Below are 24771 nucleotides of genomic sequence, written 5' to 3' on the forward strand. Positions count from 1 at the left end.
AATGAGAGCAGAGTCATTACAAGCATTCATAACGAGTTGGCAGAGTGTATATCATGCCAACTATATCCCTATGCTAAATGAGATAAAAGCAGATATTAAAAATTTATCAATATGGCCCCTTTCATGGCTGGGACGAATAAATATGGTCAAGATGGTAATACTTCCCAAAATCCTATATAAATTTCAAATGTTATCAATAGACATTCCACAGACATACTTTAAAACAGTTAAAATCATGATATCAAAGTTTATTGGCAGGGAAAGAAGCCAAGAATACAGTATACGACACTTAGTAAAGGAAAAAAACAGGGGGGGGGGGTGGGTGTTGGAAGCCCCAGATTTTAAGAGATACTATATAATATCACGAATGATAAAATTTACAAAAATAAATTCAGATAAAAGATGGGTTAAGATAGAAACCACATCAAGTGGCACTCAGATAAATAAAAGTATTTGGATTCCACCAAAATACAGGGGCACACATGAATTTACACACAAAATGACTAGAGTAGCATACAAAATATGGGACACGATACACAGGTATGCTAAATGGGAATACAATTCGCCACTGCTATCACTGGACAGCACAAGATACTTTGCACCTGGGAATGAGGCACATTTTGGCAATTGGATCAAAAACATTCTCAGTTAAAGCATTTTGAGGGATCCCTACCACAACCGATTAGATCCGAGAAGGATCTGAACCTAGTGGAAATAATATGTAACCCACGATCAAAAGTAAAACATGGCATATCCCAGATATATAAAATGCTTACGGAAATGGTGGGCCTGGGGAGACCTCCATTCATAGAGACATGGTAAAAGGAGTTAGGAACACGATTAAAAGAACAAGAATTAGATGTATTGTTGAAAGCTGCCCATGATTATGTGGTCAACGTAAACACCATTGAAGTTAACTATAAATGTCTATCGAGATGGTATATAACACTGATAAAAGTACAAAAATGTCAGAGAAGTCCCCTTTATGTTTGAGGGGCTGTGGTATGTACGTTGGGCACAATGACCCACGTCTGGTGGGACTGCCCCAAGATCCGTGATTGTTGGCAGAAGGTGCTACAATACATTGGGGAAATCACAGTAGTAGATATTATCGACAATCCTTGGGTTTGTCTATTTCATAAAACCGGTAATTCCAAAAAACAATATAAGAGTACAATAATCCCAAATTTAATAAACGCAGCAAAGGGGGCAATCCCAAAAAAATGGTTAGAACCGGGAAGTCCCACAATCAGAGATTGGTGTAAAAGAGTTGATTATATATACAATATGGAGTTCCTGGGAAGCAGAGGGGAAGATCAGATTGAGAGTTTTTTAAAGAGGTTGTAAACCCACCTCACAAACTTTTACCTATAGGTAAGCCTATATTTAGGCTTACCTATAGGTGCTATAAATATCTCCCAAACTTGCACCTTTTAGGAGATATTTACAGTGCATACTGCCGATGACATAATCGGCGCAGGCGCTCTGAAGAAACGGCCACCCGTGCCGTTCCTTCAGAGCTCAGTGCCGTGAACGGCGGCTCCCGCGCGCAGGCGCGGGAGTGATGTAATCGCGCCTCCGGCCAATCAGATGGCCGGAGGACGCGAACCCGGAAGCAGGACGGCCGGACATGTCGCCGTCCTGTCGCTGAGGTGGCGGCACGGCGGGGGCTTCGTTTTAAGGTAAGTACTACATAATGAGCTAGTATGCGATGCATACTAGCTCATTATGCCTTTCTCTTTACAGGGCTTTTTTTTTCTCAGTTTTTTTTGGGGGACTTTACTTCCTCTTTAAACAAATGGGTAAAATGTGTAGACTTTAAGAAGACGAGTAAACACTTAGAAATTTGGGCGGACTAGGGTACGAGAAGAAGATAAGGGTAGACGAAGAAGAAATGGAGGAGGAACAATAAATGAATAGACAAGTAATGCAGAGTGGAGGGGAAGTGGGAGGGAACTTGGGAGGGGGGTGATTTGGGTAATTGTTTCAATAAAACTGCTGAAGTGAATTTCTATTTTTGTATTAACTTGAAACTCATAAAAATTAAACATTTTGATAAAAGAAAAATTTAGGTTTGTGTTAATGTATAGCACTGTGAGGATGTTGTACAATGTTTCGGCCATAGCATGGTTTTAATTTACTTATTTTATTAATAATTTTACTTTATGGATAAAAATATATACATAGAGTTCACAAGAATATGTCTGAAAAGTCCCATTAGAGAAAAAGTTATGTATAATTACAAGATTGAATGTTAAGGAATGTTATATTCACCAGGCGAAAGGTTACAAATAGAAATTGACATTGCACAAATATTACAAGCATTACAGGTAAAATTTAGTACATTTTCACAAATGATGAAACATTCAAAAAGCATTTTTTTTTTTTTTTTATAGATCCCTTACTGTCTTACACTGGTTCCACTCTATAGAGGCGCAATGAAAAAAATAAAGGGGGAAAAAAACTAAAAAAGCAAACTAATGCAGCTACCACATCTAAGGATTGATAAGCTGTAATATATAACATTTTTGATTTTGGTTTTAGATACGTTTTAAGCCCTGTTGTGGGCTGTCAACACAATGTATTTTTGTGGACTGAGTGGTATCAGCACTGCCCAGCCACTTTTCCTTTGCAAAATTACTCCATCGTTCCCACTCGGGCAAAGAGAACAGGACAGAGAACAGCTGTGAATTTCTTACAAAATCAAGATTTTTACCTAAAAGTGTCTCTCCAAATAGGAAATATCTGTTTTATCTGGATTTCACCTTCAAATGTTCACATTTTTATTTCTGATATATTCTTACCCTATAGGATAGTAGGAAAAACAACAGTGACGCTGGGTGCTCATTCAAGAAAACAAAAAGAGCCAGAAAAGCAAAAGATAAAAATTGTCAAAGTCTATGTATACAAGCCATATAACTCAGCTACAAAAAGATATGACATTCAGCTTGTGCAGGTAAGAATTGCATGAAACAGTGGAACGTTGTGTACCTTAAGCTTATTCATAAAAAGTAAAGAAATTCTGCGCTAAATGTGTGAAGATTTCATAATGCGATAAACAAAATATGAATGAAAAAAGCAGCTTATACAGACCTATAGAAAAAGTCCAAACAATAATATAAAATAAACGTGCAGCGCTTATAATGCTATATCAAAATTGAAGCATTATATCAGTGAAGCCATAATAATAATAAAATAAGTGTGAGCCATAAAGTCCATATACAAACAAAGGTGAATCAAACCAAACTTGTGTTTAAGGAGAACCACAAGTCCCAGCATGCAGATGAAATACTGTATGTCGATCCTTCCACAGCAGAAGAGAGGAAGCCACCAGTGGGATAACAGAAAAGGGGATTGGCTGCTTACCAAAGGCTGTTGGGTACCCAAATTAATGGAGAAGCCAAAAACGCTTATGACCAAATATAAACCACCGGATACAAAACGTCTGTCATGGCTGTTCAGTTCAACTCAGCCACTGACCTGCCTCCTCCGCCTGGACCAGCCTAACTCAGCTGTACCAAAGACTGGAGACAGCAGCCAATAGGTGCCACCCCTCTCCCAGTCTCGTCCACGTCACTGATATAATGCTTCACTTTTGATACAACATTATAAGTGCTTCACATTTATTTATATACCTTATGCTTATTGCATATCCATATCTCCCAACTTTTTTGAGATCAGAACGAAGGACACCTATTAGCAAAAGTATGTAGGGATAGGACACACCCCCTGCCATGCCCCCTTAACCACTTTACGACCAGAGACGTAGACCTATGTCGGCTGGCTTTGCGTGGTTATAATGGGATGATGACTCTAGCTAGAGGCATCATCCCGGTACCGTTTTTTAGAGCTGGCGGTAGGCTTTCCGGTGGTAATGACCAATGCAGCTCGGGAGCCGTTCGATCGTTACCCCGGCGAGCAGACTTCAAGAACCAGTCCAGGTGTATGCTTTTGTTTTTGGCTTATTCAAAGAGAAGTTCGGGATTTTTATTTTTTTTTTATTTTTAAATCCTACTTGCCTAGGTGGATGCAGCATGGGCTGACAGCTGAATAAAAAAAAAAAAAAACATTGCTGGCAATAAAAAGTGGAAAAAAAAACGGTGTGGGTTCCCCCTCTCCCTCCTAGTCCATACCAGGCCCTACAGGTCTGGTATGCATTTTAAGGCATAATGTTTTAAAAATACAGTGTGGGGGTCCCCCCAAAATCCATACCAGACCCTTACCTGAGCATGCAGCCTGGTGGGCCAGGAAAGTGGAACCAGTAAACAAGTTTTTGACAATCCCTTTAAAAAATTAAATAAAGCCCCCCACTGATCTGCCACTCCTTGCTGCTGCCGGACCCAAAAAAAGAAAAAAAAGCCCCAAAGCACCCACCCCCCTATGTTCAGGGCATGTGGCCTTTATGGTTTAGAAGGGGGCGCTGACTCGCCCCCACCCCCCCATTCCTGCCCCCATTCCTGCCTCCCAGGCTGCGTTCTCAGACAAGGGTCTGGTATGGATCTTGGGGGGAAACCTACACCATTTTTTTTCTTTTTTTCATTTTGGCTGAAGAGCCTGGTATAGACAGAGGGGGGGCACACCAATTTTTCCTTATGTTTTTTAAATAGCCGGGTGTCGGCAATTGCAACCGTTCATCAATTATTAATGTGATTTTGCTGCAACATGTTCTTTACATTTTACAAATGCACCACTTTACAGGCTGACTAAGGGGACCCCCAGGCACTATATTTAAAGGATTTTTTCATTTTTATTGTTTCACTTTGAGCATCAATAAAATCACTGCTCCTTGAAAAACGATTGTTTTAAAATATTTTTGCCATAGATACATGTTCCCCCAGGGCAGTACCCGGACCCCCATACCCATTTTTATGACCAAATGCTTGCATATAAGCCTTCAAAATGGGGACTTTTGATTTCTCATGTTCGGCTTCCATAGACTTCAATAGAGTTTGCAGTTCTGTTCAGAACTCTTCTGTTCGGGTGTTCGGCCCATCTCTAGTGATCAAAAACCACAAAAAGAAAGCTATATTTGTGGGAAAATAGGACATCATTTTTATTTGGGCACAGTGTTGCACGACCGCGCAATTGTCAGTTAAAATAACACAGTGCTGTATTGCAAAAAATGGCCTGGTCATGGGAGGTAAATCTTCAGGAGCTGAAGTGGTTAAGGGATGAACTTAGGTAAGGGAAGGTATAGAAATGCCCAGAACTGCAACTTAAATGCAAACTGAGGACTTTTTTAAAGTCTCTGGCTGCTAAAAATCTTTATGCTGTCCTCCCATAGGATTAACAGATCAGCTAAACTGGTAGCAGAGGAAAAAGGTTTCAAACTCTAGATGCAGATAGTGGTTCCAAAGAAAATTGTAATGCACTCGGCTGTTTTGTAGATCCCCAAGCAAGAGGTGTAGGGTGGCTTTACAGGCTTTAGTTGCTACTAAGCTGTCCCGTTGGGGTGAGCAAACAGGTTATTGCACCTTGCAGCTTCTCCTCTATGAGGCTCTGGGTGGGGGGGGGGGGGGTATGGTTGGAGTTACTTACTCAGGCCCTTCAGTGAATCCTGAATCTTAAGTCACTGCTGCACAGACCTCCTGCTGAACAGGTCCCAATCTTGGCTTCCAGGGTGGCTTTAGCTAAGGCTACCCGAGGGGGCACCAACAATGGCTGGGCAATGGGAGCCCACAGCTCCCAGAATTCCCAGCTGTTATCAAGCGCTCCATAACACAGGGGAGCCAGAGCTGCAGAATCACATGACCACACCGGATTGAACACAGGTAAGTACACATATCTTTTTTTACACAGGGTAGGCAGGATAGGTGTGAGGAGGGGGGAGGAGACATTGTTAAAAACTCCCCTCTATGTTAGTGTTAATGCACACTATAGGCATTTTTATGAGCTTTAGTGGCAGGGGAGTTTACAGGCAGAAAAAACAAAACATCACTTGTGCATTTTAGAGAGGATTTGAGCATAAAAAAAAATGCTCAAAACCTCCTTAATGCACATTAACACTAGGCACCTTCCTGCATTCGCCGTTAATGCATTGTAATGGCCTGAGTTCAGGCCAATAGAATGTATTAACCACTTGCCACCCATATAACTTATACGGAGGCAAGATGGCACTGCTTCACTGAGGCGCGCATGTGCGCCGCCGGTGACCCGCTCCCACTGTGATTATACACAGCAGGAGTTGATCTGTGGGTATCACGGACTCGATGTCCGCCGGCACCAGCCTATCATCCAGCATAAAGGCTGAATGTAAACAAGGCAGATCACTGTTCTGTCAGTAGGGAAGGAATGGATCCTGTGTTCCTGCATCCAAAGCAGGGACCAGGGATGGGCCAAACATTCCCCCCCCCCCCCCCAGGTCGGTTCGCGCCAGAACTTTTGAACATTGCCAATGTTCAGAGCTGAAAAACAAACCCCATAAAAGTATATGGGAACTTACCTAAAAATCTCAAAAGTGCCCGTTTTGAAGGCTTACCCAGATAGCAAGGATAACTTGCCACACAGTTGTGGCAATGTTGAATTGTAAGTTTAAAAAAGAAGGTAAATATGTGCAAAACAATATTAGTGCCATGTGCAGAATAGGAGTGCAGTGTGCAAAACATAAGCAACATATACAAAATAGAGTACAGTTTTTTTTACAGAATTTAACATTTCTTTCACAGGGTTGGTTTACTAAAAGAGTCAAGCATGTTTACTTAACATAGTAGGTAAGGTGAGGCTATGTTCATTTTAAATAACCAATCATGTGCAAGGAAGCAGGATTTTTTCACATGCATGATTGGATGATTTAAGCTTTCTCAGCTTGACCATATCTTTTTATACCTTTTTAAAGTGATCATGCCCTACTCCAGTGATGGCGAACCTTGGCACCCCAGATGTTTAGGAACTACATTTCCCATGATGCTCATGCACCCTGCAATGTAGTTGAGGATCATGGGAAATGTAGTTCCAAAACATCTGGGGTGCCAAGGTTCTCCATCACTGCCCTACTCCTTTAATTAATCAACCTTATTACGAGGGTTCTTCAAAAAGTTATTGCACTTTTTTTATACGTTTCGCAGCCATCTTTACCTCAGACAACCCTTATACTAAACTGCAAGGTCAGCTGGCTTGCCAGACAGACTAGTCACATGACACTCTCAGACATGACCAATTACTACTCCTCCCACCCTCACTGTTTTCAACAAAAATATAAAAGTTTGGAAACATTTAGAAGACCCCTCATATGTTCTCATCTGCAAAATAGAGCTTGCAGGTGATTGGGTTTGTATCAGAGGTCAGTAAGGCCCCTTTCACACAGGCGGACCGTTCAGATCCGCCTGTCCGTTTTTTTGGCGGATCTGAACGGTCCCCCCATGCATTCCTATGGGGCATCGGATGTAAGCGGAGACATGTCTGCTGACATCCGACCCGATCCGATCCGTCAAATCTGGACGGATGGAAACCCTATTTTCCATCCGTCCAGCGGATCCGATCGGATGGGATCAGGTGAGAACGGACTGACGGTCCGTTGACATCTGACTTCCCCCATAGAGATGCATGGGGAACTGTCAGCTGTGTCTCTGCACACAGCGCGGAGACACAGCTGTCCTCCTGCTGCTCAGCGGGGGATCGGCGGCTCGATCCCCCGCTGAGAAAAACGGACTCCGTCCAACGGAGATGGTTTTGGAAGAAAATAACAAATTGGAGCCAGAATATTCTGTGTCATTATTGAACCAATTCTGGCACTATCATTACCATTAGCAATGGAGAAATAGTTAGCATGTTAAAACCACTTTTAGACCCTACGGTAAAATACTAAATATAGCTGTTAATAGCAATATTAGTCATGAATGATACTAAAGTTTGTGGTTATTATGACAATTTATGCTCAAGCAATCAACGTAGAGTAAAGAAGGGTACTATAAGAAAAATCGGAAAAAAAAGTCTGTATAAGGCACGATTGTTTTTCGTATAATGTGTACACAACTTTTGATATCTGATTCAGACTTTCCAAAACAAAAATTTCCAAAGGGAAAAACTCCAACATATTTCTCGTATGTGAACAGAACTAACAATTTTTGCTTAATCTGTACTGTTTTTGTGTGGTTTTCATACTAAACAAATCAGATACAAAAGACTGTGCATGATCAGAAACACTAAACGACAAAAAAAAAGCATTTGTCATACGAGAATTTTTGCGCATTAGTTCTATCCTCAGGATTCGACTTAAGAGCAATAATCTAATGTTCAATTGTTCAGCCAAAAAATTTGTTACATTTTAGAGCATGTATATTTTATTGCCAACAGTTCCATATTTCCCTACTATGGACAGTGCCTTTAGACAGTGTCTATATAATACATGTAAAGATACTGTATGTGTAATAAATGTATATAATTTATGTCCTTCCAGCTATCCAAGAAGGCAAAGCTTGGAAAGGCTGTCAAAACCTTGCCATTACCAGAGACATTTGAAGACCTTAAAAAAAAGACAGTATGTAGGATAACTGGATGGGGAAGAACTGAAACAGGAAAATTGTCAGACACGCTATTGGAAACCAACATCACAATACTAGATAGAGAAGAATGCAAGAAAGCCTGGAAAAAAAAGTATTCAATTACAACAGATATGCTCTGCACTAATGTGGGTGCTAAAGGACAAGACACTTGCAAGGTAAGAGGATTATCCCTATTTTTGGGGTCCCCTCCCTACAATGACAAAATGCATGCGGGCTGGTCAGGCTTCCACCGACCCCAGATACTTAATAGGAAGCATTGACTCAAAGTAAATAAGGGAGTAATGCTCAGAGAGTAACCAGCCCAGCCATGATGGGTTCTCTTTAAAGAACTATCAAAGAAATAAAGTAACAGCAGAATGTCAGGACAATATAAGGTGAGGATTTTAGAATGCTGCCATGCCTCCCATATTCAAGCTTTTCAGTAGAACTCTTCTAGGGGCAGAAGGGAATATTCCCATTGGTTACTGAACAGATGGGAGCCACAACAGAGTTCAGATGCTAAATTGAAGTTCAGACCTAGGAGTGAATAGTGTTCCCAGGTTTAGGCGACTCCAGGTCACACAGAAAGAAACAACTGAAGGTACCTTGAGCTTAAAGGGATACATGGGTTGCTATTGCTGGCATTTCCTTATGCAGATGCTCGTTGTCCAGCAGGCATGGGGGTTTAACGGCTTCAACACTTTAAATCACTAACCTAGAATGACTATATAGGTCAAGCATTGCATATGATTTCACTTTGAAATCAAACAAAAAATCCCAGCTCACTTTTACCAGGCTAACTGGTAAGGCCCCGTTCACATAGGGGCGACGCTACTTCGCACCGCGACCTCGGAGCGGCCGCCACGGACTTCATAACATTGAAGTCTATGGCGGTCGCCTCCTGGTCGCCCCAAAGAAGCTACGGACTCTTTTTCTAGGTCGGAGCGACTTGTGTCGCTCCTATTAGAACGGGTCCGCAGCTTCCCTGAGGGAGGTGACCTGTGAGGCGACCAGGTCGCCTCACAGGTCGCCCTAGTGTGAACCGGGACTAAGTGAGCTTGCAATTTTTGTTTGTTTGTTTTGATGTGCATTGCCCTTCCATGTGCTCTTTGCTGCAAAGGCAAATTATAGGTTGGTGTGGTTGCCATTTAACTGTTAAAAATTACTTTAAAATGTGTTGAAATCAAAGGACCACCTTGACGGCTACAACAAAATTTTTAAATGGAGGAATGGAGGAAAGGTATGGCAACATGTACAGCTGTGGCCAAAAGTTTTGAGAATGACACAATTATTTTATTTAACAAAGTCTGCTACCTTAGTTTTTATGATGGCAATTTGCATAAACTCCAGAATGTTATGAAAAGTGATCAGATGAATTGCAATTAATTGTAAAGTCCCTCTTTGCTATGAGAATAAATGTAATGCCCCCCCCCCCTCCCCCCATAACATCCACTGCATTTGTGAAGAAGGCTTCGGGGGACCCAAGAAAGTCCAGAAAGTGCATGGACCTTATCCTACTAATGATTCAGCTACAGGATTGGGGCACCACCAGTCCAGATCTTGCTCAGGAATGGCAGCAGGCAGGTGTGAGTTCAACTCCATGCACAGTGAGGCAAAGACATCTGGAGGATGGCAACAAAGAAGACACTTCTCTCCAAGAAAAACCTCAGGGACAGACTGATATTCTGCAAAAGTTTCAGGGATTGGACTGCTGAGGACTGGGTTAAAGTAATTTTCTCTAAAGAATCCCCTTTACGATAGTTTGGGGCATCTGGAGAAAACCTTGTTCGGAGAAGAAAAGGTAAGCACTACCATCCTTCCTGCATCATGCCAACAGTAAAGCATCCTAAGACCAATGTGGGGTTGCTTCTCAGGCAAAGGAGTGGGCTCACTCACAATTTTGCCCAAGAACACAACCATGAATAAAAAATGGTACAAAAACATCCTCAAACAGCAACTTCTTCCAAATATCCAAGAACATTTTGGTGATGAACAATGCCTTTTCCAGCAGGATGGAGTACCTTGCCATAAGGCAAACGTGATAACTAAGTGGCTTAGGGAACAAAACATAGAAATGTTGGGTCCATGGCCAGGAAACTCCCCAGACCTTAATCCCATTGTAAACTTGTGATTATTCCTCAAGAGGCGGGTGAACTAAAAAAAATTCTGACAAACTCCAAGCATTGATTATGCAAGAATTGGCTGCCGTCAATCAGGATGTGGCCCAGAAGTTGATTGATAGCATGGTAGGATGAATTGCAGAAGTCTTGAAAAAGAAGGGTCAACACTGCAAATATTGACCCTTTGCATAAACCTAAGGTAATTGTCAACAAAAGCCTTTGACACTTATAAAATGCTTGTAATTTTACTTCAGTATACCATAGTAACATCTGACAAAGAGATGTAAATACACTGAAGCTGCAGACTTTGTGAAAATTTATATTTGTGTCATTCTCAAAACTTTTTGCTCATGGCTGTATATACGGTCTAAATGTAAAATCAATGAGAAGAGAAGCAGTGCCTTTTCAGTGTAGAATAAAAGTACTGACTTTATTAACTACTTCAATACCGGGCACTTTTACCCCCTTCCTGCCCAGGCCAATTTTCAGCTTTTAGTGCTGTTGCACATTAAATGACAATTGCGCGGTCATGCAACACTGTACTCAAACTAAACTTTTATCATTATAAAGCTTTATTTTGGTGGCGTTTAAATAGGTTTTTTATTTTTTGCTAAAAATAATCTTTCTTCATAAATTGAGGTCAAAATGTATTCTGCTACATTTCTTTGGGGAAAATAACCCAAATCAGTGTATATTATTTAGTCTGTAGGAAAGTTATAGTCTACAAACTATGGTGTATATCTGAAAATTGATCAATCCTGATATACTGATGGACTATCTAGTTTCTTGAGGCCCAAAAATGTCAGGACAGTACAAATATCACCCAAATTACCTCTTTTCAGAAACCAGACAGTCCAACAAATTTAGTAAGAGGCATGTCAAGTTTTTTGAAGTTGTAATTTTTTCTCATAAGTTTTTGGAAAATGAAGAAATTAAATATTTTTTTTTTGCATACTGTCACCAGTGTAATACATCATATAACAAGTGTTGGCAGTGATCGGGAACACTGACTGGTAACAGTACGGAAAAAGAATAATAATTGTAATTTGTTTTTTTTTATTTACTTTTATATATATATATATATATATATATATATATATATATACATATATTTTTTTTACAATTTTATTTTTTAAACACACTTTGACCAGAGCAATGTAATGTTACCATAGTAACATTGTAGTTCTCTGGGGAAGTGATCAGTATTTTTTTTTTAATAACAGTTCAATACATTGCTATATGCAAGCATTTTACTGAATTATGTTGACTCCTTCAGTTTGTTTTGTTGTGATTAGCTGTGATTGGTCAGAGCACACTGACTAGTGATGGGACGAGCAACCCACTGTTCGATTCGCACTTCCGAAAAAATCGGCCTGAGCAGTGAAAAAAATCGGCCCGAGCAGCAAACTTTATTAATCTATGGGACCCTAACATGAAAAATCAAAAGTCCTCATTTTGAAGGCTTATATGCAAGTTATTGGCCATAAAAAGGGTATGGGGCCCTAGGTACTTCCCTGGGGGACATATATCAATGCAAAAAAGATCGGTTTAACAGGAGCAGTGATTTTATTGATTAAAGTGAAACAATAAAAAGTGAAAAATTATTTTAAATATAGTGCCTGGGGGGGTCCCCTTAGTCTGCCTGTAAAATGGCATGTCTGTAGTGTGCATAGAACCTGCTGCAAAAACTGAAATTTCTGACCACCCCCAAAGGACTTTGTCCCATGTTGATGGGGACAGGGGCCTCTTCCCGACAACCCTGGGCGGTGGTTGTGGGGTCTGCGGGCAGGGGCCTTATCGGAATCTTGAAGCCCCTTTTAACAAAGGGGCCCCCAGATCCCCCCCATGTGAATGAGTAGGGGTACAATGTAGCCCTACTCATTCCCCAAAAAAGTGTAAAAAATAAAGACATGAGCCAGTTTTTGACAATTCCTTTATTTAAAAAATTAAAAAGAAAAATACAATGTCCCCCCGATGTAGATTCATCATCAATCACGCTGCCTGCTGCACCGTCGAACTCCAAAAAAAAATGCTCTGCTTGCAAGGAAGGCTGACCGCTGAATGCCTGCTCCTCCATCTGACAATACTTAAATAGGTAAGGGACAGGGCCACCTGGTGACGTCCCCTGGTGGCCCCGCCCCTTGTGACGTCACCGACCGGTGCATGCTGGGTGGGTGGATGTCATGATCAATGATGGATCTACATCGGGGGACATCATTTTTTTATTTTTTTCAATAAAGGAATTGTCAAAATTTGGCTCATGTCTTTATTTTTGACACTTTTTGGTGAATGAGTAGGGCCCCATAAAAGAGGGGAGGGACCTCTGTGTCCCATGATGTACTTCAAGAAATTGATTTTACAGGTAAGTATGTAGTAAAAATCAATTTTTCTTTTTGTACATCACCGGACACAGAGCCATAAATCATGAAATATGGGATGTCCCAAGCAATGCATGTGAGGGGAGGGAGACACCAAAAATACCACCATCAGACCACAAAAAGGACTACAGCGCTGCCTGCAGAACACTGCAGCCAAATGCAGATTCCTCCTGGGTCCCAACATTCACTCGATAGAAACGAGTGAACATATGCACCGATGACCAGGTCGTGGCCTTGCAAATCTGAGCCAGAGGCTTGATGGTAAAGTGCCCAAGAGGCACCTACTCCTCTGGTAGGATGTGCCTTTACAGGAAAAGGTGGAACCTTCCCTTCTAAATCATATGCCTGGATAATAACCTGGCAAATCCAATGAAAAATCATAGACTTAGATGCTGCCATCCCATTCCTGGGCCCTTCTGGCAGCACAAACAAGAGATCGGTCTTACGAATTTGAGCTGATCATTCCAAGTAAAACTTAACTGCATACATTACATCAAGAGAATGCAATAACTTTTCCTCGTCTGAGTGAGGATCTAGAAAAAAGGAAGGTAGTATGTCCTGATTCAAATGAAAAGTGGACACCACCTTGGTCAAAAACCTGGGTGTGGACATAGAATCACCCTATCTTGATGAAAAATCAAGAATGGCTCTTTACATGAAAGAGCTGCTAGTTCTGATACCCTTCTAGCCGAACTTATCACAATCAAAAACACCAGTTTCCTGGTCAGAAGAACCAGGGTAACCTGCCCAATGGGCTCAAAAGGCTGTTTTTGTAAAACTGCCAGCACCAAATTTAAATCCCAAGGACATAATGGTGGCTTCACAGGTGGAAGCAAACGTAACATTCCCCGGACGAAGGCCTGAACCAACGAATAAGAAGTGATAGGTTCTTGGAAGAAAACCGAAATTTGCCCCTTAATAGCGCTCAAGGGTAATTTCAATTCTACCCCTGCTTGAAGGAAAGCTAGAATTCTCCCGATTATTTATTTGCGGGGATGCCATTTCCTGGCTTCACACCAGGTAATGTAGGATTTCCAGAACCTGTAATAAATGCCTCTGGAGACTGGTTTCCTAGCATTTATCAGGGTCTAAACTGCAGGGTCAGATACACCCTGTTCCTTCAATATTAAGGCTTCAAAAGCCAAGCTGTCAAATTTAGAGACTGTAAAGCAGGGTGGAATATCGGACTTTGAGAGAGTAGGTCCGGACGCAGTGGAAGGGCACAAGGCCTTGTCACTGCCAACCTTTGGATTTGTGCATACCAAACCTCCTCGGCCATGCCAGAGCTACCAGGATTGCTGGTTTCTCCTCTGGCTGGATCCTGCGCAAGAGACACGGTATCAGCTGCACCAGAGGAAAGGCATAAATCAGGGAAAATGCCTTCCAAGGAGTCGCTAAAGCATCCATTCCGACTGTGAGTGGATCCCTGGTCCTGGACACAAATCTCTTCAACTTGCTGTTGAACATGGATGCCAACAGATCTACGTCTGGGACCCCCCAGCGTAAGCAGATTGATTGAAAAATCTTGGGATGTTAGAAACAGCTGTTGACGGCTCATAAAATCTGCCTCCCAGGTCTCAATTCCTGGAAAAAAAAACTGCTGTCAGGCATGGCACAAACTTCTCTGCCCAGGACAGGATCATATACACCTCTTTCTTGGCTGACTGACTCTTTGTGCCTCCTTGATGGTTGATATAAGCCACAGCCATGGCATTGTCGGATTGCACAGGGTGACCCCAAAGTCTGGGCGTCCAGTATTTCAAAGCACGACTGACTGCTTGGATTTCCAGTTGGTAGGGAGACCTTTCTCTACCCAAGACCATTTCCCCTGGACAGTGGCTTCCTCCAGAACTGCTCCCCAGCCAGGGAGACTGGCATCTGTAGTCATCACCTTCCAGGTTACTGGAAGAAAGGATTTTCCATTTCTCCAGATTTCTGGACACCAACCACCAATTCAGACTCTGACGTTCTCTTGGTACCAGAGACATAGACCAGTCCAGAGACTGATTCTTTCTGGTCCATGTAGACAGAATGTTGTTCTGCAAGGGTCTGGCATGGAATTGAGCATAGGGAATTGCCTCGAATGCGGACACAATTTTTCCCAATAACTTCAATCAAAGAGGTACAGAAGGATATCTCAGCCTTACTACGGACTGAACCAGATCCTTCAGGTCTGTGACCTTTCTTGTTGGCAAGAATACCTTTGCCTTTACTGTGTCCACAAGGAAACCCAGATATTCTAGACGCTGGACCGGCTGTAATGCTTACTTTGCCAAGTTCAGAATCCAACCCAGACATTCTAGGAACTGTACTGTCTGGAGGACATTTTGGCTTAGAGCCAAAGCCAATCAATCTATAAGTAATAGATTGTCCAGATATCCTATTACAGATATCCCTCAGGACCTTAGAACAACTGGAGCTAGGATCTTTGTGAACACTCTTGGAGCCGTAGCTAACCCGAAGGGTAGGGCCACAAACTGAAAATGACAGTTTTCTACTACAAAGCGTAGAAGCCCTTAATGAGCCTGGAATATAGGCATGTAAAGATTTGCATCCTCGATGTCTATGGATGCTAGAAATTCCTCTCCCTGCAGAGAGGCATTGACTGAACGAATTGACTGCATACGGAAAGTTCTTTCTTCTTCTTTGAAGAATATGTGGAGAGATTCTCCATGGTGACCATCACCTATAGACACTGGCGAAAAAACTGAGGTACTTCCTGTGTGGGAGGGGTTATATAGGGGGTCATCCTTTCTAATTGGTTGCCAGTGTCCTTCACCTGTAGGTGGCTATATAACCATATGATTTATGGCTCTGTGTCCCGTGATGTACAAAAAGAAAAAAAATGTCCACAATTTTTATTTAACACTCAATTATTCTTTTACACTCAGCTGTCAGCGGGGAAGCCCACTGACAGCTGATGACTCATTCGTTGTTAAGGACATGGCAGCCGGCTTCCTGACCTGCCTCCAAGCATCTGAAACCCCTTAAAGGACCGGGAGGGCCCGGTGCCAAGGGGTTAAAAATACAATGAAATACCATCGCTGAAAAAACATTACTAAAAGACCCTCTATACTAAGAGTATTTACAGGTAGATAATTTCAAGATTTCAAAATTATTAGTAAGACCATAAGGGTCCTGCATAAATAGATAAATAAAATTATTATTAAAGTAATAATAAGCATATTTTGATTGGTTTGCACTAAAGTCATTGTGTCTTCTAACTATGGGAAAGATTTATGTCATTTTTATTGTTTTTTTTTTTACTAGTAGTGGCGGTGATCTGCGATTTTTTGCGGGACTGCGACATTGCGGCGGACAGATCGGACCCCTAACTGACATTTTTGACACTTTTGGGGGTACCAGTAACATTACTACAGTAATCAGTGCTAAAAATATGCACTGTTACTGTAATAATGCCATTGGCAGGGAAGGGGTTAACCCTGTGGGTAATCAAGGGGTTAAATGTGAGCCTAGGAGAGTGATTCTAACTGTGGGGGGGGCGTGGCTTCTGAAATGACCACAGAGACCTGCGATCCTATATAGAAGGATCACATGGGCTCTATGATCATTCCAGGGAGAAGAACGGTCAGCTGTATTTACAAAAGCTGACCGTTCTCTCTCAGCAGGAAACGATCGCGGGTGTCAGGTGGCAATCGGAGCCACCTGACCCGTGTATCGGCTTCCCTGTAGCTGAGTGGGGGCGGGAGCCTGCCACCGGTGGCACGCGCTCGCCCCCTAGCTTCCCGCACACAACCGACGTAGGTCTACGTAAGTTTGTGCAGGAGAGCCACCCTGCCGCAGTAAAAAGGTGGCGGGTGGTCAGGAAGCAGTTAAAGGAGTTAAAAATGCTGAAGGTTTTTTTATCTTAATGCATTAAGATAAAAAACCTTCTGGGCGTAGCAGCCTCCCCAGCACCCCCTTAATACTTATCTGAGTCAAATTTCTGTCCAGGGATGTCTACGAGTTCCTCGGCCGTCTGGGACTCACATTCCTGTTTAGCCATTGGCTCCCGCGGCTGATAATCAGAGTCAGATAACCAGTCATTTGAGAGAGGGGTGTGGCCGAATGACAGCTCTGCATCTGAATGGATACATGGAGCTGCAGCTCAGCTCGAGTGCCCCCATAGCAAGCTGCCTGCTGTGGGGGCACTCGATAGGAGGGAGGGGCCAGGAGCAGCAACAAGGGACCCGAGAAGAGGAGGATCTGGGCTGCTCTGTGCAAAACCAACTGCACCGGGGAGGTAAGTATAACATGTTTGTTATTTTTTTATTTTGTTTAAAAACAAGACTTTACAACCACATTAAAGTGGTTAAACTGTAAAATCATATAATAATTTCCAAATTGAATTTCAATTATTTCATGCCTACACCTGTTACTCTAAATAATCTTGAAAGTTTGTACCCTTACTTTGTAAAGATCCCCACACGTACTTCCTAGAATTCTGTGATAAGTATTCACTATGCCTTGATAATTGGCACTGCTGTGCCACAGAATTCTCATTGCCTTCCTTCTGAACTACAGAGGTGCTGAGAAGAGCTTCAGGAAGCGGAGTCAGTACAAGAATCACCACTTCCAGGCAGCAAGGCACCATGGGATGTATAGTCCTTAGACATTTAATGTAAACAGCAGAGGAGAAGCTGCAGAGCTTGCAGGGAATCCAGAAAGTTGTGGAAAGATGGCTGGCAGATAGGCAGCACTTACAACATAGAGATTTTTCAAATAAGTTTACATTGGATTGTCAAATATACTGTAACTATTGTTTGTATTACTATTACAATGCTGGTGTAAAAAAATAACAGTGTATGCTGTGACCATAGATTTCCTTTATAATAATTTTTATGTAGATTTTATTTATGTGCTACTGTCATGGGGGGGGAGAGCATATTTTTCAAGACCCACTGAAAAAAGTAAATTTCACTTACCGGGACTGCATGAAAATTCTGCTTCACTTTAATCTTGGCTTCTGAGGTCACCAATTAAACAGTGGGGCCTCATTCGCATGGGCGTACTTAGGCATACACCCTTACGAGGTCAGTGTCTTGCCTGCATGGGATGCACAAGTGTTCTATGCATTAGACTTGTGCGGTTCATTTAGTTCCAAATAAATATTTTGACAAATTTTTCGTTTTTCAGAGATTCGGATATATCCGAATACCTGAATTGCAGTATAAACGAAGTTTATCGAATGCCCCGATTAACAAAACAAAATTCATCCTAATTTTGGAAATTCTAATTGAAATCCGAATCAAATTTTACATTGAATTACAGTCAAATTCGAACTGTAAACTTTTTTCTGAAATCAAAGACCGTGTGTGTTATTAGAGTACCATTTCGAAATAATGCTGTTTTTGTTAAGCCAAAGATGATTTATCATTTGATGAAGATTTTTCTTTTGTTTGGTCACATTTAAATCGAAAAGAAAATCTAAATTTTATCAATTCGAACATTTAGAATCAAAAAAATGTGTAAATTCGAAGAAAATTTGAAAAAGACATAAAATGTATTTCCGAATACAAATCCCAAGTACAAATCAAGGGAATTTAACTAAACAAAATAACTAGATTAAGGAATGTAAACGAAATGAAACAACATTTTTTTCGTCATGCACATGTCTACCGTGCATCTGTGTGTAGGCAGTCCAATTTGTGTCTATTGGAATGCAGCAGCTGCACAGACACAGCCACTGCTCCCAATTTGGCAGCCATGTGAGTGTGGGTACGTGTCATGCAGCTGCTGTTTCCCAATTGGCATGAATAGGACTGCCTAAACATGGATGTACAGAACATCTGAGCATCCCATGCAGGCAAGACACAGTCCTAACAAGGGTGTATGCCTAAGTATACCTACAGTGCATCCAGAAAGTAGTCACTGTGCTTCACTTTTTCCACATTTTGTTATGTTACAGCCTTATTCCAAAATTGATTAAATTCATTATTTTCCTCAAAATTCTACAAACAATACCCCATAATGACAACATGAAAGAAGTTTGTTTGAAATCTTTGCAAATATATTAAAAATAAAAAACCTAAAAAATCCCATGTACATAAGTATTCACAGCTTTTGTTCAATACTATGTTAAAGCACCTTTGGCACCAATTACAGCCTCAAGTCTTTTTGAGTATGAAGTTACAAGCTTGGCACACCTAGTTTTTGGCAGTTTCTCCCATTCTTCTATACAGGACCTCTAAAGCTCCATCAGGTTAGATGGGCAGTGTCTATGCACAGCCATTTTCAGATCTCTCCAGAGATGTTCATTCCGGTTCAAGTCTGGGCTCTGGCTGGGCCACTCAAGGACATTCACAGAGTTGCCCGTAATGACTCCTTTGTTATCTTAGCTTTTTGCTTAGGGTCATTGTCCTGTTGAAAGATGAACCTTCGCCCCAGTCTGAGGTCCAGAACGCTCTGGTGCAGGTTTTCATCAAGGATGTCTCTGTACACTGCTGCATTCATCTTTCCCTCGATCCTGACTAGTCTCCCAGCTTCTGCTGCTGAAAAACATCCCCACAGCATGATGCTGTCACCACCATGCTTCACTGTAGGGATGGTTTTGGCCAGGTGATGAGCGGTGCATGGTTTCCTCCAGACATGATGCTTGCCATTCAGGCCAAAGAGATTGTTTCATCAGACGAGAGAATTTTGTTTCTGATGGTCTGAGAGTCCTTCAGGTGCCTTTTGGCAAACTGGTGGGCTGTCATGTGCCTTTTACTAAGAAGTGGCTCCTGTCTGGCCACTCTACCAAATAGGCCTGATTGGAGGAGTGTTGCAAAGATGGCTGTTCTTCCTGAAGGTTCTCCTCTCTCCACAAAGAAATGCTGGAGCTCTGTCAGAGTGACCATCTGGTTCTTGGTCACCTCACTGACTAAGGTCCTTCTCCCCCAATCACTCAATTTGGCCAGGCAGCCTGCTCTAGGAAGAGTCGTGGTGGTTCTAAACTTCTTCCATTTAGGGATGATGGAGGCCACTGTGCTCATTGGGACCTTCAATGCTGCTGAAATGTTTCTGTACCCTTCCCCAGATCTGTGCCTCCATACAATCCTGTCTCGGAGTTCTATAGACAATTCCTTGGACTTCATGGCTTGGTTTGTGCTCTGGCATGAACTGCTAACTGTTGGACCTTATATAGACAGGTGTGTAGCTTTCCAAATCATGTCCAATCAACTGAATTTACCACAGGTGGACTCTAATCAAGTTGTTGAAACATCTCAAGGATGATCAGTGAAAACAGGATGCTCCTGAGCTCAATTTTAATTTCATGGCAAAGGCTGTGAATACTTATGTGTATGTTATTTTTTATTTTTTTATTTGTAATAAATGTGCAAATATTTTGAAAGAAACTTCTTTCACATTGTCATTACGGGGTATTGTTTGTAGAATTTTGAGGAAAATAGTGAATTGAATCCAATTTGGAATAAGGCTGTAACATAAAAAATGTGGAAAAAGTGAAGCGCTGTGAATACTTTCCGGATGCACTGTATGTATAGGAGGCCTGACAATGGAGGTCTGTTGATTACATTTGTAATTACATCAGGAAAGTTACTCTTACTGTAGACTGTATTTCATCTGCTGATAAATATGGTCTTCAGAGATGTTTATTTATGACCGATGCACTTTGTTAGCCTGTTTTAATTTGTCATGTTTTGTTCCAAACTTACAGCTTAATGTTTAATGTTTCCCCAGGGAGATTCGGGTAGTCCTTTAATCTGTGACAATGTTTTCCGAGGTGTGAATTCCTTTGGATATATGCCATGCGGAACCCCAGGGACCTCCAATGTGTTCACTCGACTGACCAAGACATATGTCTCATGGATTCAGGAAACAATTCGTTACACAACATTAAAGGGTAGAGCAAAAAGAAAATACTAGCAGAAAGCTGGACCTGTTGCCAATGATATTTCATTTATTAATTAATTAAGAGCCAAACTGCTAGATATAGTTGTTTCTTTCTGTTAGTTTCCAAAAATGAGTCCTGTTGTAAGTTGAGATTCTTGGTGTCTCTGAAAAATTGGAATCTGATTGGCATTGGTAGGCAAGCCAGTTTTCATAAATCAGAGTTAACATTCTGTATGAATTAGCTAAATCCATGGGTATTGTAGGAGGCAAGTTACTAAAGAATTAAATAACCACGCTATCACTACTTATTTGGATAAATCATGGCCGCCGTTTTTTTGTTGGTTAAATCAACTTTACAAATAAATCATTTCAAAAATCTTACTGAATATCAATTTCACAAATATCAAATCACAAATACCGAAACCCAGCCACTACGGCTCGAGCCTAACATCCTTTCCTTTAAACGAAGGTTATCAATTATCCCTTATCCTTTATTAGGGATAGGTCCCACCACATAACAAGACGCGACGAGGGATGGGGGGGGGGGGGGCAGGGAGCTGTCCTGGTTGAATTCTTCTCCTGACTGGCAAACTCTTATTCCAAGAGCCCCTTTTTATAAGGTATCCCAGGGATTTCAGAAAATTCCAAGGATCAGGTGACCCAAGGAACCAATCCCTGTGCACCTTTCCCAGATTCTGGAATATTCCTGGGGTCACCTGACTCCCCTTGCTTAGTACCTCACATAACTCCCTGGGGAGCTTAAAACTGCTGCCTCCACAATCCCATGAGGAAAAGGGGGGCCTTGAAACCAATCCTCCCCCCTTTTTCCTTTACATTCCAGGTGCAACACAACAAAAGCTGTGCAAGGAACATTTTAGGTTTTCCTTTTCTTTAGCAACTGTAAAACCACAGCCTGAGACGAAAATCCTGTCCCCTGTCAGCATACTGGAGAGAAGGACCCTTGTTCTTTGTGTGGAAGCAGTGGTCTCCCTACATGGATCTGACACACCCACTCTGCAATCAGAAAATTGTATGCTCCCTGCTGATTGGAGAGCTCTAGGTCAGGCCTAGAGTAACCACTGCTTTTATTAAGTGAGCAAGTTTCCTTCTCTACAGCATGCTGGCATTACACAGGCTTTTCTACTCATAATGTGTTTTTTTCCTACAGAAAATGAACTATAAAACTTGCACACCTGTTTTGATGCATCTGGAATGCATTTAGCTGAATAAATCTTAAGTTCATTTTTATGTAGATCGTCCTTCGTCCACAAAAATAAAATTAAAGAAGCCCAATGTGTGCTCTATTAGTCTTGCCAGGGTTTACATAGGGTAAGGTCTCTCTTCCACACCCATGACTGTGCCTGAGCCTTGTCATTGGCCAATTAGGCATCCAGTGCTCCATTATTGGAATTAGCAGCTTCTGTTATTGCCTGTTACTTTAGGTAATCCTTTGTCATTTATACACTCTTATTAGTAATCATTGCTTTTTAAACTCTATTGCAAAGCAAAAAACTGCAGATTATCATCTATATACTATTTGTGCTGATATTATTCTTTACCTTTCTCTTTGCTAATGATAAAAATATGACTATACCTTAATAAAGCATACATTTATTTGAAGCAAATTATTTAATTTGGTGTTATCAATTTGTATATGAATTTATATATCCCACCATACCTCACTCCCAGTAACAGAATGGGATCCCACCGTTCACTTAGCACGGACCTCATGTGTGTACTTGTTAACTCCTTCCTCCTCGTTGCGACCTGTTTGATTGCTTTTGGCGCCACTCAAAGTAGAGGTAAAAGCATATCCGTGTCCCAGAACATGGGGTGCAGGCTCGTCCTAATACCAATCCAGGGGGTTAGTAAATGTAAAGAGGAAAGGATCATGGTTACTCCCGACCAAGCAAAATATTTAATTTTGTGCTATTCATTTGTATATAAAAGTATAAACACCTATACAGATTATTTGATGACTGCATAACTTCAATTGGAACACCATGTGGGTGAGTTTATGCGCCCTGCACTTGGAGGTAACCTTCATCGTGCATGTACTCACCAATGCCCGGGACAAGGTGAGGATTGTGGTCATGTGAAAATTAAACATTATGCCGGTTCCCTGGCTTAGAGATGAGCTGTAACACTGTGTGCAGTTATAAAAAATACAGTGTTCCTCTAAAAAGTGCTGTCCCATGTTACTACAAATTTTAACTTGTGTTTTGCAATTAGGAGGGACACTTTTGAGCCCGCACACTTTCCACCAGTCCAGCATACTTCTATTACCTCACACCAGTAACAGAATGGGATCCCACTATTCACTTATAATTGACCTCATGCGTGCACTTGTGAACGCCTTCCTTCTCGTTGCGACCTGTTTGATTGCTTTTGGCAAATCAAAGTAGAGGTGAAAGCATATCCCTGTGTACCAGAACATGTGGTGCAGGCTCATCCTAATACCAATCCAATGGGTTAATAAATGTAAAGAGGAAAGGATCATGGATACTCCCGACCAGCCCAGGTGAATAAACGATAAAGTACGGTCTCAGCCTACATGTTTCCACCACACCACACACCCTGATGCATTTTGCCCCACCCACTGGGGTTGTTAAGGAGTAGATCCTTTCCTCTCTACATTTATTAGCCTTCCTTCTCATATCATGAGACCAGGTAAAAGTCTCTAACGCGGGTTCTGCTCCGGTTGTGATGGGAGACCGATCGCTGGGGAGGGAGCAAAATCACCGAACCCTCGCTACTAGAGGACCCATCACTTGTCTCAGGTACTTTGCTTCATGACTGGCTGTGTTGTAACTTGATCTAGTACTTGATTAAACATAGCAACTGAATTACTCTTCTTGCTTGACTTGCCGAGTAGACCTGCTGTAGTGCTTTGCTTCAAGTTCTTTTGATACACAAGAACCAATATGCAACCCTTTGAATAACTTCAGACCAGGCTTAACGAGGTTGTAAACCCATACGAATTTTTTTTACGGACTAAAAATAAATAATTAAAATCAATAGGTTGCTCCAGGTCACTAAACTGTTTTCAGATAAAATCAATAAGCTGTTTAAACTGTCATACCAATATATATTTGAAATCAAATGTTTATTATTTTTGAGCAGTAATTTTTGGGCCCGTCAGTAACAGGCTGTGTCATGCCCCTCTAGCCTGTGTCTTAGAATAACAGGGAGATGAAGCCGCCATCAAACAAGATGCAATATCCCACCCCAATTGTGTTTAGCTGGTTAGTGGGCATGAAGGAGGGGGTAGGGAGTGGGCTGTCATTTACCACTGTGTATACGCCCACATGAGTGATACTATAGTCACATGTTCTGCTCAGATGTGATAGGGAGTAGGGTTGAGCGGACACCTAGATGTCCGTGTTCGACGGGTTCGGCCGAACTTTAAAAAAAAGTCCGGGTCCGTGTCCCGGACTTTTACCGAACTTTTCCCGGACACCGAACCCCATTGAAGTCAATGGGGACCCGAACTTTAAGGCACTAAAATGGCTCTAAAACACCAAAGGAAAGGGCTAGAGTGCTGCAAATGGCAGCAAAACGTAATTAAGAGCATGGCAAGTGCTCTGCAAACAAATGTGGATAGGGAAATAACTTAAAACAACAAAAAAAAACAGAAAAATAAAACAATGTTCTTCTTCATCTCTGAAGGACGAGGCCCATATGGAGTAGGAGGGAGGTTGAGGTGGTGGTGGATGTGGCGGTGACATAGGCGTGCGCACAGGGTGTGCTGGGTGTGCCTGGGCACACCCTAATCACCTAGGGCACATAGCATTGTCAGTGAGGAGATGGGAAAGATCTCCCTGGGACCTGCTCTGCTCTATTTCTCCTTGCCTACAGGTACATGGCCCCGATTAGTGTTGAGCGAACACGGACTGTATTATTCGTGTTCGTACCGAATAATTGGATTTTTTGTACCCGAACACGGACACGGACACTTTA

The 24771-nt window shown here is 41.8% G+C and overlaps 1 protein-coding gene across 1 annotated transcript in view; it reads left to right on the forward strand.

Moving 5' to 3' along the window:
- Nucleotides 1–20867, forward strand: part of LOC309560432 (granzyme A-like) — a 52760-nt gene extending 31893 nt beyond the window's left edge. The window contains exons 3-5 of the mRNA XM_082264067.1: nt 2812–2956; nt 8396–8656; nt 20659–20867. Of these exons, the coding sequence (XP_082120193.1) occupies nt 2812–2956; nt 8396–8656; nt 20659–20844 (592 nt within the window). The 3' untranslated portion in view covers nt 20845–20867. The remainder of the gene's footprint in view (nt 1–2811; nt 2957–8395; nt 8657–20658) is intronic.
- The last annotated feature ends 3904 nt before the right edge of the window (nt 20868–24771 follow it).

This window comes from Pelophylax lessonae (assembly GCF_965119305.1).
Source record: "Pelophylax lessonae genome assembly, chromosome: 1".
Classification (NCBI taxonomy): domain Eukaryota; kingdom Metazoa; phylum Chordata; class Amphibia; order Anura; family Ranidae; genus Pelophylax; species Pelophylax lessonae.